We start from the raw sequence: 19501 nt of genomic DNA, 5'->3' as shown, positions 1-19501 counted from the left end.
ATTAAATGGCACTGTCCTCCATCCGGACACTTGAAACTTAATTCTGATGCATCTTTCTCCTCAGCCTCTTGTGGAGGAGGAGCGGTGCTTCGGAACTCTGACGGTTCTCTGGTTGCAGCATTACATTTTCCCCTCTCGGCTTCTTGCGCTTTCGAAGCGGAAGCTCTGGCTCTCGCGTTTGCCATGTGATGGTGCGATCTGGTTGCCCGAAAGCCTAATTTTATTGAAGTAGACTCATCGGTTCTTGACCATCTCATTCTCCATCTTGAGGCTTATGTGCCACGGAAGATTCGCCAATCAGTCAACACCATTTGCCATCTGCTCTCATCTTGGTCGGCCTCATTGACTCATTCTTACCATGAAGCTAACTAGGTCGCTGATACTTTAGCATCAATCGGTTGCACCCTCGGGCATCCCTCTTTTTTTTTTTTTTTTTTTTTTTACTGCAATCTCTTGCCAGCATCTGTTCAGTCGACCCTTTTGTATGACTATGGGGTTTTGCCACCCCAACACTCTTTTTTAATTAATACATTCTTCTTTAAAAAAAAAAAAGATAAATGTTCATTTTTAGTATATTGAACGTTCATTTTTAATGTAGTAAAAGTTCATTTTTAGACAGTATACCAAATAATATGATTAACCTTCAATATACAAAAAATAAACCTTCAAAAAATAATATTCAATGTATTAAAAAAATGATATTTTAGTGTAAAAAAAAAAATGAACGTAACCTTATTTCAGTGATTTAGCTAATAATAAGGTGAACCATGACCTATGGTATAATGATTCGTGTAGAAGTATAGAGACATATATGTTACAATGCTTGAATGCCCGGGTGTTGTAGTCAACTCAATTGTTGCCGTTGTTTAATAGGACTATTTAAGTTTTTAGATGTTGTATTTAATTGTATTTTTTACATCCCAGTGCTTTACTCACTTGTGATAGTATAATAGCAAAATGGGATAGGAGTTTTCTTAAAATAAGCTAGACTTGAATGCCATTTATGCAGATTAAACAAACAAGCAAGGCACATATGATATAGTTTAATTTAATTAAGATCAACCAAATCATATCATATGCAACCCATAAATACTAAGGGAAATAGCACATCCATGTTAGGTATAGTAGTACAAGATATTTCATAAAATATGTAGTACAAAGTACATTATATATTTTGAAATCTAGCTTATTTTTATTTCAATTTTGTTCCAGCATATATGTATATATGTATGCTGCATCTAATACAACCCATTATATGATCAAGGTAACCTTCAATAATTCATTCCCAGGAGCTTTGCTTACTTGACCTTTGAGCAGTCAACTTTTGGGCCAATTTGGAAGGGTATATTCTTAACACCACATTTCCCAGGCAGCTGAGCGGCATACTTGAAGTTGATACCACTAATGGATGAGGCAGCGGACTTCAAGCACGAGCACACGCTCCGGCGATCTGTGGCCGTCTTGGCGGCAGCGTAGAGGGACTTGATGCCACGGCAGCACGCCGGCTGCACCTTCTTGCCGCCGTTCATGACGTAGCTAAGGCAGGGGACAAGGCTGTTGAACACCGTGTTGCAGGAGACCGCGGCCTCGCTGCACGGCGCCAGCAGCACCAGGAGGCAGATTATGAGCGTTGAGAATTTGAGGTTAGGCGTCATATTGTGTGGCTGTACTGTGAGAATTGAATTAATTTTGAGTTTAAGGTGTGGGGAGTTTAGAGAAGTGGGGATGTATTTAAAGTAGTGGTAATATGATGGGGATTAGGAATTGCAAAATCTCAGATATGATAGTGTCGCCCACCTTAATTACTAATGTGTGCACTATGCGCACCATATATTTGAATTGGTGTGTCTGAACTAAATTAGTTAGTGTTAAATATTTACTAATGCGTTTATGAATTATGATACTAGAGACCTTGTAGCTTTGTCGTTTATATAAATCAATATAGAAACCTGATGGGACACATTGGAGAAGGGTCCGAAGCAAACCGACCCGATGAAGCAGATCAAGACAATCCGGGCTGACCTTAGTGATTACAGGCTCGGACACCAAAGGCTGGTCCAGTGGCCAGCCTCGAGGCCCCAAGGCTGAGCTCAGCGCCTAGGTGCCCAAGGCCAAGCTCGACGCTCGGCCCCAGGTGCCTAAGGCTGGCTTCGTGGCTGCGCTGGCCTCGAGGTTTGAAGGTTGAGCTCAGCGCTTGGCCCAGGGTGCCCAAGGTCGGGCTAAGCGCTCAGCCCTGGGTGCCTAGCTAAGGACGACTTCATGGCCGACCCTGAGGCCTCAAGGCCGAGTGCGATGCTCTGCCCAAGGCCGGCTCCGTGGCCAGCCTCGAGGCCCCCAGGCCGACTCCGTACCCGATTTTGAGGCCTAAGGTCGAGCCCGGCGAAGCACAACCCTAAGTGCCCAAGACCGAGCCCGGCGAAGCACAACCCTAAGTGCCCAAGACCGAGCTCGGTGTTGGGCTCAAGGCCAGGCACGGGCAAGCTTGGTCAATGGCCATAAACGCCTTATAGGCCGATTTACGGGATGCATATATATTTTTCCTATTGTCTTTGTTAGGAGATCAACATCTACATTGTAATCACATTACAAGTAGAATTCTTAATACAAGACAATTATATTGTCTCCTTCAAGCTCTATACTTTGTCTTTATTATTTCTCTTTTTTTTTTTTTTGTTGAGTTATTATTGTTTATCTCTTTAATCACTGGTTGTAATTAATTCAGGTTATTCGGGTTAATTAATTTTATCACAACCTTAAATGAGTCCTTTGAATTCAGGTTTTTTTTTTATCCATAAGGGTTTAGATATTAAAATAAAAGTTATTGCAGTGAATTGAATTTAAACATTTTCCATAAGGTTTTGTTCATGGTTCTAGAAACATTAATACATTATGGTCGAAAGTGCTAGGAAGTGTTTGGTGGGTGGAGAAATTCATTGCTTCGATCAATCACTTATGGGACTTTATTCACCACTTTTCCTGATTACACAGCTTGGGGCTTATTTTTATGGCAAATTATGTTATGGACATGGGTCCACCTTGCAAGGTGGACCCAAGTTTATGTTCACAAATTTAAAAATCTATGTTCATAATTTTAGAATTGTATGTTCACAATTTTAGAACTTTATTTTCACAATTTTATATCTTAATATACAAAATTACATTACTCAATATTCTCAATTTTTAAACTCAATCTATATTCACAATTTTGTTATATAGATTAAAAAATTGTGTTATATTATTGAATATAGATTTATGAAATTGTGAATATAGAGTTATGAAATTGTGAGCATAGACTTCTGTAATTGTGAATATAGAGTTCAAAAATTGTGAACATAGTTTTCAAAAATTTTGAACATAGAGTTCTAAAATTGTTAACAGAGTTCTGAAATGGTAAATATTAACTTGGGTTCTCCTTGCAAGGTGGTCCCGGATCCATGGCATAATAACTTAATCTTAATAGCTTAAGGCGATTTATACAAGATTCTCTAATTTACTTTGTGTTCTTATTACTTTACCGCAAATTATATTGTGGACCATGATCATAGTTGATACTGCGGTTGTGTTGAACGGATACTGCAGTTGTGTTGAAAAGATACTGCAGTTGTGTTGAAAGGAAACTGGCCATTCATCCGTTCAACACAACTGTAGTATCTTTTCAACACAACTGCAGTATCCGTTCAACACAACTACAGTTCCAGATGAATGACACGGCCTCTGTTCCGCACAAATGCAGTTCCCTTTCAACACAACTGCAGTATCATTTCAACACAATTGCAGTATCAGTTCAACACAACTGCAGTATCAACCATGACCTATGGTCCACAGTATAACGATTGTTACTTTACTTGCTCTCTGATTTTATATTTTAATGAATAATGTTTCGAAACAGTACAAATAAAAAAAATTAAAAAATAGTACTAAAAAACAAAAATTAAAAAACAATAGTAAATACTCTTAATATTAAATTTAATGTCCATTTATATAAAAAGAAAAAAAAATTCTAGTATGCATAAAATATAAATTAGAAAACATTGACAAATTATTAAAAAAATTAAACAATGATTACAAATGCCCCTATGCAGGATTGTACAGACCTTCAGTTTAGAAGACTGACGCTCTACCACTGAGCTATAAGGGCATACTTATAGAAAGTATATTATTTTATAGGGATAAGGGTCAAATAGACCCTCAAACTATAATCAATTGTGCAATTAGGCCCTCGAATAATAAAAAGCTTCAATTAGGCCCCCGAACTTGTTATTTTGGGTCAAATAGACCCTTTAACCTATTTGTGACCTATAATTGCAGGTCACCAAAAATTCCGGCCAACTCCGGCGATCGTCCGGCGAAGTTGCGGTCGCCGGTGGTGGATGGTTTTGTGTTGTTTGCCGGAACTTCGCCGGAGTTGGCCGGAATTTTTGGTGACCTGCAATTATAGGTCACAAATAGGTTAAAGGGTCTATTTGCCCCAAAATAACAAGTTCGGGGCCTAATTGAAGCTTTTTATTGTTCGAGGACCTAATTGCACAATTGATTATAGTTCGAGGGTCTATTTGACCCTTATCCCTATTTTATATAATGTATATTCTATATGTAAATAATATTTTTAGTATATTAAAAAATATTTTTATGGTCCACACAACGTTGTGTAGGTCATGGTCCACATAAAAATTTTACCGTGATTAATTATCACGTTAAGTTATATGCATTTCTAAATGTCAGGCAATTAGCTTGGAGATTTAGGGTTGATTTATACCAAAACTTTCACATTTAGTTAAACGTGGATGAATCTTAAAATTAATTATGCATCAAGTTACTACTGATGGTCACTAGACATGTTACATATATATTCTTTCTTATGTGATACTCACTCAACAGATGTATGGACAGTTTTTTTTAATATATATATAAACAATAAAACTAAAAGTTGCTTGGCAGAGAAGTTGTCTTCATCCGGCGACTATGCATAGCTATGGCAATTAATAGCCATAGCTATATGACACTTGTAGGTCTAGATCTAGACCTTTGAGTCTTAGAGCAAACTTAAATGTATGAATTTTTATTGGCTTTTTCAGATTTAAGTAAGGAGAGAGAGGGGAAGAGAGAAGAGCAAAAAAGGGACAAAAAAAAGAGAAAACAAATTCTAAAATAGTAAAAGAAAAAAATAATAATAATTCTTTTAAGCGCCCAGGCCAGCTGGCGTGTGTAGTGCTAGGTACAGTAGTTTCTTATACGTGTCCGTTGCATTGTTGTTCTCTGTCATTTTTCAAACTAGTAGACCCCACAAAAATGTTTGTATTTTTTCCATAGTAAAAAAAAACACCCCTCATTTGTTAAAAAATCAACTCCATATTTTTTTGATTGCAAACACTTTTCAATTCGATATTATCAATTGAAATTTATTATGTTATTAAAATAAATACAAATTAAATTGGAAATTTACAGCTCAACGAACCATAAAGATTTTCTAAACTTGAGATTACGGATCTTAAACGTGTAACAATCAATAAAGATTTATACAACTTGGTATGTCGGATCTTAATTAAATTCGTAAAAATATAATGAAAATATTAAATGCCAGCTCCTATGTTGGTAGGTAAGATTAGAATTTGTAATATAATTGAAATTTTGGCTGACATATAAATTATGTAATTAATATAAAAATGTATTCATTAATTATTCTGGATTGTATATTGTGTTTTCTTCTTAATCTATATAGGCATGGACCCAACTATTTTAAAATTTTAACTAATGCCATGCCCCACCCAAAAAAAAAAAAGAAAAAGAACGCCGATTTTCGATCACAACTTGGTATGTCGGATCATAAATTCATAACAATATAACAGAAATTATAATGCTAGCTCATGTGTTGGTAGGTAAGATCTAGAATTAGTAATATAATGAAAATATTGACTATCATATAAAATATGTAATTAATATTAAAATGTATTTATTAATTATTCAGGGTTTTATATTGTAAATGTTTCTTAATCGATATAGGCATGGACTCAATAATTAAAAAATTACGACTATTTCATACACTCCAAAACAAAAAAAAAACAAAAAAAAATTTGATTTTCACAACTTGGTAAGTCAGATCTTAAATTCGTAATAATATAATGGAAACGTATAACGGCAGCTCATTTGTTGGTAGGTAAGATCTAGAATTCTTAATATAATAGAAATTTTGATTGTCATATAAAATATGTAATTAATATAAAAAATGTATTTATTAATTATTAGGGATTGTATGTTGTGTAGTTTCTTAATTGATATAGTCATATAGGTATGGACCCAACTATTCAAAATTTACAACTAATGTCATACACCACAAATAAAATTTACAACTTGGTATGTCGGATCTTAAATTCATAATAATATATTGAAAATAATAAATGTCAGCTCACGTGTTGGTTGGCATAAGATCTAGAATTTGTAATATAATTTAAATTCTGGATGACATATAAAATATGTATTAATATAAAAATGTATTTATTAACTTTTCAGGATTGTGTATTGTGTTGCTTCTTAATCCGTATAGGCATGGGCCCAATTATTCAAAAATTTTAGCTAGAGTAATTTTAACTCTCACAAAAACATATATAATATCTTTAGTTAGGGATTTCTGTACTTGTCAGTAATTATTTTTGTTACTAATATTTTTTTCTTATAATAATTTTATTTTACTTTCAGATTGAAAGAATATAACACATAACGGAGCTGTGTTCAGCACATGCTACTTGTATTTTCGAACGAGCATCTCCCCAATATTCCCAAAATGTTGAAGTTCAAGATTCTGACGGGAATATATAGTTGGATATAAAAAGAATATATTCTTAGTTTAGATAATGCCCGAAATAGTATAAAATTTTTTTTTTTTAATAAAGTAGCTCTATTGTATATGAGATTGGATTATTAGATAAATATCAATATTTATTATTTTATACTTTTTATTTGTCTTTCCGGAGTCACCACATGGTGGAAGCCAGTGTGAGCATTTACATGTCCAAAAGGTATATTTCTGTAACAATCCTATTAAGATTGGAGTGTATTTATTTTTGTTCCCAATCATTTTATTTCTATCGTCCTTGCTCGTCTCTTAGTGTTGTAGTACTTTCACTAGTTTTCACGAGAAGTAAAATACTTCTATGACAGTACAAAAAATACTTATTGTATGTTTAATCAATAATTTCTTGTTACATTTTGGTGTGGAAATTTTTATTTCTTTTTCTCTCTTCTTCTACTTCTACTCGTTTTTCTTTTTCTTTAAAATAGGTAAACAAAACTTACTCTATCGATATATTGACGATTGATGAATCTGCATGAGAATTTACAACAATTATTTATTATATCTAAAAAGGGTATTGTAGTATAATACTCTGTACCATTTAATTACTATCGAAAAAAAATATATTTTTGTTGATGGCATGCCACTGTTTTTTTTTCCATTCATTTACTACTATATATAATGGGCGATAATAATACTTTTATAGTTGCACAAGTATTTTAGCCTTTTATTTAGTTTCCATTGTAAATTAAAAATAAAAGAGGTAATTGGTCAAATAATTGGTCAAATTATGAATTATAATACTAGAGACCTTGTAGCTTTGTCATTTATATAAATTAGTATAGTAACCTGATGGGACATATTGGAGAAGGGTCCGAAGCAAACCGACCTAATGAAGCAGATCAAGATAATTTGGGTTGACCTTAGTGATCGCGGGCTCGGACACCAAAGGCTAGCCCCGGTCAGCCTCGAGGCCCCAAGGTCGAGCTCGACGAAGCACAACCCTGAGTGCCCAAGACCGAGCTCGGTGTTGGGCTCAAGGCCAGGCACGGGCGAGCTTGGGCAATAGCCATAACCGCCCACCCTTTTTTTATAGGCCGATTTAGGGGATGGGTTTAGTATATATATTTTCCCTATTGTCTTTATTAAGACATCAATATCTACATTCCAATCACATTACAAGAATTCTTAATACAAGAGAATTGCATGTCTCCTTTAAGCTTTATACTTTGTCTTTATTATTTATCTCTTTTTTTTTTTTGTTGAGTTATTATTGTTTATCTCTTTAATCATTAGTTTTAATTAATTCAGGCTATTCGAGTTAATTAACTCTATCACAACCTTAGATGCAGTCGTTATACCGTCGACCATGCACCATGGNACCGCCCACCCTTTTTTTATAGGCCGATTTAGGGGATGGGTTTAGTATATATATTTTCCCTATTGTCTTTATTAAGACATCAATATCTACATTCCAATCACATTACAAGAATTCTTAATACAAGAGAATTGCATGTCTCCTTTAAGCTTTATACTTTGTCTTTATTATTTATCTCTTTTTTTTTTTTGTTGAGTTATTATTGTTTATCTCTTTAATCATTAGTTTTAATTAATTCAGGCTATTCGAGTTAATTAACTCTATCACAACCTTAGATGCAGTCGTTATACCGTCGACCATGCACCATGGTCCACAATATAATTTGCGCCTTTGAATTCAGGTTTTTTTTTTTTTAATTTTTATCCATATGGGTTCGGATATTAAAATAAAAGTTATTGCAATGAATTGAATTTAAACATTTTCCATAAGAGTTAATTCCAGCAATGGTCCTCCGACTATGTTGATTTTCCAAAATTAGTCTCTGACTTTTAATTTGGACAATTTAGGTCCCTTGACTTTTAAATTCTTTTTAATGTTGGTCTTTTTGTCAAATTTTGGTTAAGTTGAGTTCAAATGAAGGGGTAAAATTGTTCGTTTACATGTTTAGTGTATTATTACTCGTATTTCTCCTGTCATATACGTTGCATATGAATATAATCTCAGTCGAAGTCTCAATCAAAGCCATATAATTTCAGACGAAGTCTCCTCGACTGAGATTATATTCATATATATAGAGTATAGGACAGGAGAAATACGAGTAATAATACACTATACTGGTGAACGGACAATTTTACCCCTTCATTTGACCTCAACTTAACCAAAATTTGATGAAAGAGCCAACATTGGAAAGAATTTGAAAGTCAATGGACTTAAATTGTCCAAATTAAAAGTCGGGGACTAATTTTGAAAAATCAACATAGTCGGAGTACCAGGGCTGGATTTAACTCTTTTCCATAAGATTTTGTTCATGGTTCTAGAAACATTATGATCGAAAGTGCTAGGAAGTGTTTGGTGGGTGGAGAAATTCATTGCTTCGATCAGTCACTTATTTGGATAAATTGAAGTTAAATGTTATGGGACTTTATTCACCACTTTTCCTGATTACACAGCTTGGGCTTATTTTTATAGCGAAGAGGACACGTTCCAGCTTAACAAACTGCCAACTAATCAACAGTACTAATCAGCTAGCTTTTGTCTATTACATCACTAATTTATTTATTTTTCTCCTTTCTTTTTTGAACTACATAAGTACACTTGCTTCATGTTGCAATATCCCCGCAAGTTGGAGCTTACACATTGTGAATTCTCAATTTGAAAATGAAGGAGAGATAGAAAAGATCCTAGAGGATATGACTTGGTAAAAATAGGCAAATTTTTATGTGGACCATGCAATGATCCGCAGATTACGTGTTGTGTGAATCATAAAAAAAAAATACATGTTTAATATACTAAAATTTCATTATTTGAGTACTGAATGTACATTATTTTGAAGAGAAAAGAGTTAAATAAACCCTAAATTTTATCTGAAAAAATTAATTAAGCTCCTAAACTTGTCAATTAAGCCCCTAAACTTTTTAAAGTAGCAATTAAACACATCCNGAGCTTGGGCAATAGCCATAACCGCCCACCCTTTTTTTATAGGCCGATTTAGGGGATGGGTTTAGTATATATATTTTCCCTATTGTCTTTATTAAGACATCAATATCTACATTCCAATCACATTACAAGAATTCTTAATACAAGAGAATTGCATGTCTCCTTTAAGCTTTATACTTTGTCTTTATTATTTATCTCTTTTTTTTTTTTGTTGAGTTATTATTGTTTATCTCTTTAATCATTAGTTTTAATTAATTCAGGCTATTCGAGTTAATTAACTCTATCACAACCTTAGATGCAGTCGTTATACCGTCGACCATGCACCATGGCTGATACTGCAGTTGTGTTGAACGGATATTGCAGTTGTGTTGAACTGATATTGTAGTTGTGTTGATAGGGAATTGCAGTTGCGTGGAACAGAGACCGTTTCATCCGTCTGGAACTGCAATTGTGTTGAACTGATACGATACTGCAGTTGTGTTGAATGGATACTGCAGTTGTATTGAAGTGATACTGCAGTGTGTTGAACAGATGAAGTCATGAAACGACCTCTGTTCCGCGAAACTACAGTTCCCTTTCAACACAACTGCAGTATCAGTTCAACATAACTGCAGTATCCGTTCAATACAACTGCAGTATCAGCCATGACCATGGTCCACAATATAATTTGCGCCTTTGAATTCAGGTTTTTTTTTTTTTAATTTTTATCCATATGGGTTCGGATATTAAAATAAAAGTTATTGCAATGAATTGAATTTAAACATTTTCCATAAGAGTTAATTCCAGCAATGGTCCTCCGACTATGTTGATTTTCCAAAATTAGTCTCTGACTTTTAATTTGGACAATTTAGGTCCCTTGACTTTTAAATTCTTTTTAATGTTGGTCTTTTTGTCAAATTTTGGTTAAGTTGAGTTCAAATGAAGGGGTAAAATTGTTCGTTTACATGTTTAGTGTATTATTACTCGTATTTCTCCTGTCATATACGTTGCATATGAATATAATCTCAGTCGAAGTCTCAATCAAAGCCATATAATTTCAGACGAAGTCTCCTCGACTGAGATTATATTCATATATATAGAGTATAGGACAGGAGAAATACGAGTAATAATACACTATACTGGTGAACGGACAATTTTACCCCTTCATTTGACCTCAACTTAACCAAAATTTGATGAAAGAGCCAACATTGGAAAGAATTTGAAAGTCAATGGACTTAAATTGTCCAAATTAAAAGTCGGGGACTAATTTTGAAAAATCAACATAGTCGGAGTACCAGGGCTGGATTTAACTCTTTTCCATAAGATTTTGTTCATGGTTCTAGAAACATTATGATCGAAAGTGCTAGGAAGTGTTTGGTGGGTGGAGAAATTCATTGCTTCGATCAGTCACTTATTTGGATAAATTGAAGTTAAATGTTATGGGACTTTATTCACCACTTTTCCTGATTACACAGCTTGGGCTTATTTTTATAGCGAAGAGGACACGTTCCAGCTTAACAAACTGCCAACTAATCAACAGTACTAATCAGCTAGCTTTTGTCTATTACATCACTAATTTATTTATTTTTCTCCTTTCTTTTTTGAACTACATAAGTACACTTGCTTCATGTTGCAATATCCCCGCAAGTTGGAGCTTACACATTGTGAATTCTCAATTTGAAAATGAAGGAGAGATAGAAAAGATCCTAGAGGATATGACTTGGTAAAAATAGGCAAATTTTTATGTGGACCATGCAATGATCCGCAGATTACGTGTTGTGTGAATCATAAAAAAAAAATACATGTTTAATATACTAAAATTTCATTATTTGAGTACTGAATGTACATTATTTTGAAGAGAAAAGAGTTAAATAAACCCTAAATTTTATCTGAAAAAATTAATTAAGCTCCTAAACTTGTCAATTAAGCCCCTAAACTTTTTAAAGTAGCAATTAAACACATCCATATTGTATTTTGGTGCAATGAAGTCCAAAAACCAGTTAGTGACCTGCTATCACAAGTCACTAGGATTCCGGAGAACATTCCGGACAACTCCGACAATAAAGTGACCGGTGACCGTAAAACGGTCCCCGGTGAATCCACGAAGAAGAAGGCAATTGCATTCTCACTAGAGAAGATAGCCACTGGGTTGCCTTCTCCTATGAGAAGGCGACCTAGATAGGGCTGTGCAAGAACCGACCAACTTGAGAAAACCGACCGAACCACGGTCCGATTAAACATCACCGAACCGAACAGAAATCGAAACCGGTAAACCGAACCGAAGATCAAAACAATGTCGGTTTAACGGTTTCGGATTGGGTGGGGTATTTTGGCTTCTGACCCGCTCGATTATTCGAATTAAATTAGGGCTACGTAGGGCTGCTAGGATACAAAATCGTTTGTGCTTATAGTGTGTGTGTGTGTGTGTGTGTGTGTGTGTGTGTGTGTGTTGATACTGAAAAAGAGTTCAGTGTCTCCTCATTTGCGTAGTCGTGACCTCTATGACTCTGTCCTCTTGGCTCTTGCACAGCCCTAGCTTTGGTTTCTCACTTTCTCATTCTCTGATTCTCTCAATCTCTCATTCTCTTTAGTCTTTGACTATCTTCTCGACTTCTCTTCTCCGATTTCACTAATTCACTCACAGTGAGTGTCTGTCTCCCTGAGTTGTGTACTCTGGTAGTCCGGTGGGCGCTGGTTCTGTTCGTGACCTCGACTCTTCGAGTGGTGGAAGCCCTCAAGCCCTGGTGGAGTGGTGGTGTTACTGGTGTCGTGGACCGTTAGAGTGGTGATATTTGTGCTAGAAGCCCTTGTTCTCCAGGCCGGGAATTTGTAAGAAACGAAGTAAATCGCAAAAACCCTAATTTAATTTATTCATATATTGCAATTTTGTGATTTTTTGTGTGATGTATTGTGATATATTGTGGATTTCCGGTGGAAGCACTGACTTATCTGGAACTCTAGTTTGATTTGCTAAGTTTATTATCATCTATTTCGAATGTGTGATACGTATTGGTGATATATTGTCATTTCTGGTGGAAGCACTGACTTATCTAAAACCCTGGTTTGATTTCTTAAGTTTATTGTCATCTATTTCGAATTTGTGATATGTATTGGTGATATATTGTCATTTCTGGTGGAAACACAGACTTATTTGAAACCCTAGTTTGATTTTTTAAGTTTATTGTCATCTATTTCGTAATCTGTGAGATCTCTAGTTTACTTTGATATCCAATTTGTGATATGTCTCTCAGTTATATGTAATATATGTGAGATCTTCAGTTTACTTTGATATCCAAGCCAATTTGTGATATGTCCCTCAGTTATATGTAATCTGTGAGATCTCCAGTTTACTTTGATATCCAATTTGTGATATTTCCCTCAGTTATATGTAATCTGTGAGGTCTCTAGTTTACTTTGATATCCAATTTGTGATATGTCCCTTAGTTATATGTAATTTGTGAGATCTCCAGTTTACCTTAAATGGTGGAAGCCTTTAAATAAAATCAAAAAATGATGAACTGAGGGACATGTTCCTGATCTGGATTTATAACATGATTAACATCAAGTTAATGGATATTGGACCTTGAAATGGTAACTGTGAAATGTGCATTACATGAAATCTAGAGTATACATGATGAAGTAAATTCAATTGCCTCATTTGCCTGAATCTGGATTTCTCTCAATTCTGGCTGTTAAGTAATTATGTGATAATATGTTGTATGCATGCTTGATGCTTGTGTCCAATTTGTTGATGATTTTCCATGAGTGACTTCCCATTCACTAATACTTCCCCCTTTTTAGATGAAAAGTATTAGTGGTCTGTTTGAGAGTCAACCTGAGGTGGAAGCCCCAACTGTAGAGACAAATAATTCTCAATCTCAACAGTCATTGCCTCCATCTATTCCAAAGATAAGGAAAGACGTTGACACTAGATCTCTTGTATGGGATCACTTTGAGAAGATCAAAAACAATGAGGGCATTGTCATCATCAAAGCAAAATGTTTATATTGTGTAAAGATGTTTGCATGTGAGTCTAAGAAACATGGGGCTTCTTCTCTGAGAAATTAAATTTTAAGTTGCCTTAAAAATGCTCACTCTAAGGATACAAGGCAATCTCTGCTGACATTCCAACCTGCCCCTTCTTCTGCTGGAACTGAAAGTAGCGAAGGCACTGAATGAGTGTTGGGTACTTAGGTGTTTGATCAAGACTTGATAAGGATAGCCTTAGCTGAGATGATTATTGTGGATGAACTGCTATTTAGGATTGTTGAGGGACAAAGATTTAGGAAGTTTGTGTTAGTTTGCTGTCCTAGATTTAAAATCCCTTCAAGATGGACTATTAGTAGGGATATTTTCAAGATATTTTTTTATGAGAGGGTTAACTTGAAGAAGTATTTTAGGACTAGTAGTCAGAGGGTCAGTATCACAACTGATACTTGGACCTCAGTCTAGGGAATAAACTACATGTGCATAACTGCACATTTCATTGACAGTGAGTGGAAGCTCCAAAAGAATATCATTTCATTTGTTCCAATCTATTCCCACAAGGGGGGAAATATTGCAAAGGCTTTAAAGAGTTGTATTTTGGACTAGGGTCTAAAATCATTCTTTAGTGTGACAGTTGATAATGCTTCTAGTAATGATACTGCCCTAGGTTTCTTGAAGAAAAAGAAGTTGGTTTCATGGGGTTGTTCTACTGTTAGGTGTAAGTATTTGCACATGAGGTGCATTGCTCACATCCTTAACTTGGTTGTACAGGATGGATTGAAAGAATGCGACAGTTCTATTAAGAAATTGAGGGATGTTGTTAGGTATGTGAGGAGCTCACCTGCTAGGGTACAGAAGTTTAGGGATCTAGCTGATCTAATTGGGGTGGAAGCTAAAAATTCCTTGTGTCTTGATGTTTCTACTAGGTGGAACATCACCTATATGATGCTGCATACTACTTTGTTATTTCAGAAAGTGTTTGAAGTGTATGAAGATCATGATAGTTCATTTAAGGCTGATTTAAGTGAAAATATACCTGCTTTCAGTCCATTGTTTATTTGGTTAAGATTCTTAAATCCTTTTATGAAATGACTGTTAGGATTTCTGGTTCATTGTATGTGACTGCTAATACCTTTTTCTCTGAAGTTTCTGATCTATCTTGCCTGTTGACAAATATGGTGGAAGCTTATGGCAGTGTTAAGCTGATGGGTACAAATATGAGGGCAAAGTTTGATAAGTATTGGGGTCAGCCTTAAAAATGAATTTTCTAATATTCTATGCAAATATTTTAGGCCACAGGGACAAAATAGAATATATGCCCATACAGTTTAATCAGTTATATGGTGAGGAAAAGGGTGAATCAATGTTTGATAAGGTTATTGTTGGCCTTAAGGAGTTGTTTGAAGATTATGTGGCCTGTTTTCCTGTCCATTCTGTTCAGGAACAATCTGAAAAATCTGCCCCCTCAATCACATCTGATTTTGTTTCTGTTGGGAGACCTCAATCATTACAGAAATCTCAATTTTTTTTTGAAGCAACAGAAATCTCAAATTAAGAAACAAAGATTGGAGAGTGGGGATTTGTCAAGAAAAAAACTAAGTTGGAAGTGTATTTGGCTGAGATTATTGTGGATGAGGAGGATTCTTTTGACCTTCTCAGATGGTGGAAGCTGAATTCTGATAGGTTCCCTGTGTTATTTAAAATGGCAAGGGATTTACTTGATGTTTCAATATCTACTGTTGCATCAGAATCAGTATTCAATACCAGTGACAGGGTACTAGATGCTTTTAGGAGTTCCCTAACTCCTAAAATTGTTGAGGCACTTGTGTGTACAGGATTGGCTGAGGTTAGCCAATCAACCTATCTCTGTGGAAGAAAACATTGATGATGTTGAAATGATTGAGAAATGTAACTATTTTAAGTTTTAACTTGTTTGTTTTAACTTTTAACTAATTACTACAACTTTTTTTTTATATTTTAACTTTTGTTTTTTGTTTTGCAATTTGCATTTTGCAGAGCTGTGCAACACATCCAACTCTGGAGTTGGATCTTCACTGCCTACTATTCTTGTATGGTTACTTATTTCTTCTATTTAAACTATTAAAGCATAAACCATTTGACTTTGTTATTTGATGAATGATCAGTGATGACTGTCTGTATTAGTGTTGGAAAGTGGAAAGTGGAATTTGAAAACTGCTCATGGCTTGGTAACATTTTAAATGTTTTTGCCATTGAGCTCAGGTATTAGTAGTGATTTTTGCCTTTGGATTTTGTCCCCTTTATCAATGGTGACTAGTATTGTATCATTGTATTGGACTTATTTAGTTATGCTGTCATTAATTCTTGCTTTCTTGTGCAATGATGATGCTTCCACCATGAAATCCGAATATATAGAATGAGTTTGGTATGTTGCCTATGTAGTGTGGTGTTTATGCCATACTCATTGAACAATTTGCCCCCAATTCTAACTTGATATGGAAAAAAAAAACTATCTGAGCACTCTTTTATTGATTAATTCAATTAATCAATTGTTTACTTTCCAATGTTTGAACTTATTAATTATTGTACTTTAATTTTGTTACTTATCAAGAAGATGAATAGAATATTCAATATTAGATAATATCAATTGTTAGTGGTATACTGATTTGCTGATTTGTTGCTGCTTACTTTTGAGTGGTTGGACTGTTGGAGAATGGAGAATATTCCTGCTGAGTGTTGCCTGTTTCAGTAGTGTGCTTGTAACTTTTATGTTTTAAGTTTGTAAATTCACAGTTTTTGTATGATACAATTATGTTATTTTGTGAAGTTTAATGCCAGTTTAATTTGTGAAGTGTTTGTAAGTTTAATTTTGATTTTTGAAGTTTAATGTATTGTATTTTTCAACTTTTAGACTTTCTTGTGCAGTTGTGCATGTAAAATTGTAAAAAAATTATTTTTATGAAGTAAATTATTAATTTTTAAGTTTTTAATTTAGAAAACTGAACTGTCCAACGGATTAATTGGATATCCGTCGGAATAATTCGGCCAAGTATCCGACGGTTTTGCACTAAAAAATAAACTGATAGGATTTTAAAAATCGAAACCGATATCAGATCAAGGTGTCTCCGCGACCTTGACCCATTCGAACCCGCCAGATGCTCAGCCCTAGACCTAGATGGTCACCTTCTCACAGGAGAAGGTGACTACTAGGTCGCCTTCTCAGTGAGAAGGCAACTCAGTGGTTGCCTTCTCCTCCGTTGATTCACTGGTGACCGTAGCCGGTCACTTTATTACTAGAAATATCGTTGGAGTTTGTGTGAATGTTGACCAGAACCTTAGTGACTTGTGATAGTATGTCACTAATCAATTTTTGGATTTCATTGCACCAAAATACAATAATGTTGATGAGTTTAATTGCTACGACGCTAAAAAGTTTAGGGCCTAAATCACTTCTTAAATTAGATAAAGTTTAAGGACTTATTTGACATTTTTTCCCTATTTTGAATAATGTAGTTTCAGTACTCAAATAATGTATTTTCCCTGAATACAATATACATTTACAATATACTAAAAGTACATTATTTATGTATTGAATGTATGTATATTATTTGATAGTATATAAAATAATGTACTTTTAATACTCAAATAATGTACTTTCAAATAATATAATTTATGTACACAAATAATGTATTTTTTATTTGTGGTCGACATAGTTGTGTATTCAGTAAATATTGTAGTCCAAAATATGTATAAATAGACCCCAATACATGGGCAGAAGGAAAAAATAATTTTCATTATTCAAAAGTAATATTCAGTAATACAATACCTATATTATTTCCATATTTTTCAATTTCCTACCTACTCATTATTTTAACGATTGTGTTAGTAAGTTGTTGAGTCATAAAATCAACAAATAAATTTATATTTTAATGCGGGTGATATCGGCAAATTTTATGATAGTTATTGAGTAATTTTTCTTTTATCACCACATCAAATGATAAAAGTTTTTGGTTTAAAAAAATTCTTCGAATAGCTTTATTGTTTTTATGTATTTGAAGGGTCAGATATTAAATATGATTTTTTTAATATAAATATTATCTACAATCACAAACCATTAATATTTATTTGTCCAAATTTAATTTTCTGGTGAGATTTGGATGATTTCATGCGCCGAAAGCGGAAACTAAAGTTAATGGGCATTGCTTTTATCCACTAATTAATTTGGTGACAGAAATGATTGTTCACACGGTTCTCATCCATTTAGGCATGTCCACTTAAACTCACATAATTACTACATTGAGTACGATACAATGTGACGTTTATAATACTCGAGATGATAAGGCTCTCTTTAGCAGAGCTTATTTAGGAGTTTAAATAAAAGTTTATTTTGAAAATGTTCTATAAGCTATTAATAAATTATAAGCTCTGTTTGGTAATCTTCTTAAAATAAGTTAGTAACTTAAAATAATAGTTTATTTTGAAAAGTTACTTTAGATAGCTTTTTGAAAAGCTACTTTAGATAGTTTTTCAAAAATAAGCTTGTAACTTTTTAACTTTTTTCTATCTTTATCCTTATTATTTTAAATAAATAACATCCTTTACCCCTCCCAATTAAAATCTTTTTGGCATTTTCTCTTCTTCTTCCAAAATATATGTTTTGTTGTATTTTTAATTTGACATTTGTGTTTGAACATTAATTTTTGTATGAACTAATCTTATAAATTATAAACATTTTGTTTTACTTTATATATTTTCAAATATATGTTATTACTTTATATTTTATTAAAATATATTGATTTCATATTTTATATTTTAATATATAAATAAACCTATTTAAATTTAAAACTATTTAAATTGTACGAAGATGTCATTTTCAGTCTTTTTAATATTTATCAGCTTATCAAAAAAGCTAATTTTACCAAATATTTTTAAGCATAACAGCTAACTTAACAACTCTTCAGATTTCAGCTTCGAGCTTATAATTTTTCAGTTTTCTGTTACTTTTCAGCTTTCAGCTACCTTTTCGTCTAGCTAGGTTTGCCAAACATAGCTAAGATAATTTTTGTTTGAAAATTGGAACTAAGGATAATTTTAAAATTAAAATAATCTTTAACATATTCTTATTTATTAATAAAACTACTTACAAATAATTTGTAACTAGCTGCTATTAATTTATTATATATAATTGATTGAAATTAATTTATAATTTGTTACTATTAAATTCATTCCAAATTGTACTTAATTATATTGTTTACTATTTTTTGTTTAGTTTTCCATATATAATATAAAAAACTACTCCGTATTAGATAAAATTATTCATATCTAATTTGTTTAATTTGTATGAAAAAGTGTCAAATTGACCTTTTAAGTTAAAGACATATTGTAATTGGATCCGACTGAAAAAACTCCAATAAACTAAGTACCTTGATAAAATAGTGCAATTAAATCTTAAATTAAAATTACATATTCATAAAATTACTGCTAATTTGGCCGTAATTAAACCTTGCATGTATACTTTTTTTTTTTTTCATATACAGTACTGACTTGGTAAATAATTTAATAATTTAAAACAAAATTTGTGGAAAAAAAAAAAAGAAACTATAAAAGGTCATTGGACAAGAAGTTAAGAGTTGAATAAGACAATCATTAGGTTTCTTTTCACCAAAGAAGTTATAGGTTCTTTGGTGTTTTTTTTTGCAATCAAAAAAATATGGAGTTGATTTTTTAACAAATGAGGGGACGAGGGGTGTTTTTTTTTTTTTTTTTTTTTTTTTTTTATAAGGAAAAAAAAAAAA

General features: G+C 33.4%; 1 protein-coding gene across 1 annotated transcript; it reads right to left on the bottom strand.

The window, feature by feature from the left end:
- Positions 1–1042: 1042 nt before the first annotated feature.
- Positions 1043–1794, bottom strand: LOC116019504 (non-specific lipid-transfer protein 1-like). Its single transcript, XM_031259745.1, has one exon. The coding sequence runs from the start codon at positions 1653–1655 to the stop codon at positions 1299–1301; it is 357 nt and encodes a 118-aa protein (XP_031115605.1). The 5' UTR covers positions 1656–1794; the 3' UTR covers positions 1043–1298.
- Between the last annotated feature and the right edge of the window lie 17707 nt (positions 1795–19501).

The sequence above is a fragment of the Ipomoea triloba genome, chromosome 1 (genome assembly GCF_003576645.1).
Source record: "Ipomoea triloba cultivar NCNSP0323 chromosome 1, ASM357664v1".
NCBI classification, from domain to species: Eukaryota; Viridiplantae; Streptophyta; class Magnoliopsida; order Solanales; family Convolvulaceae; genus Ipomoea; species Ipomoea triloba.
This window is presented reverse-complemented; position numbering and strand designations above follow the sequence as displayed.

Bases quoted from the DNA above. Each gene is read 5' to 3' on its own strand.
- LOC116019504 (XM_031259745.1), bottom strand. From the start codon at position 1,655: ATGACGCCTAACCTCAAATTCTCAACGCTCATAATCTGCCTCCTGGTG.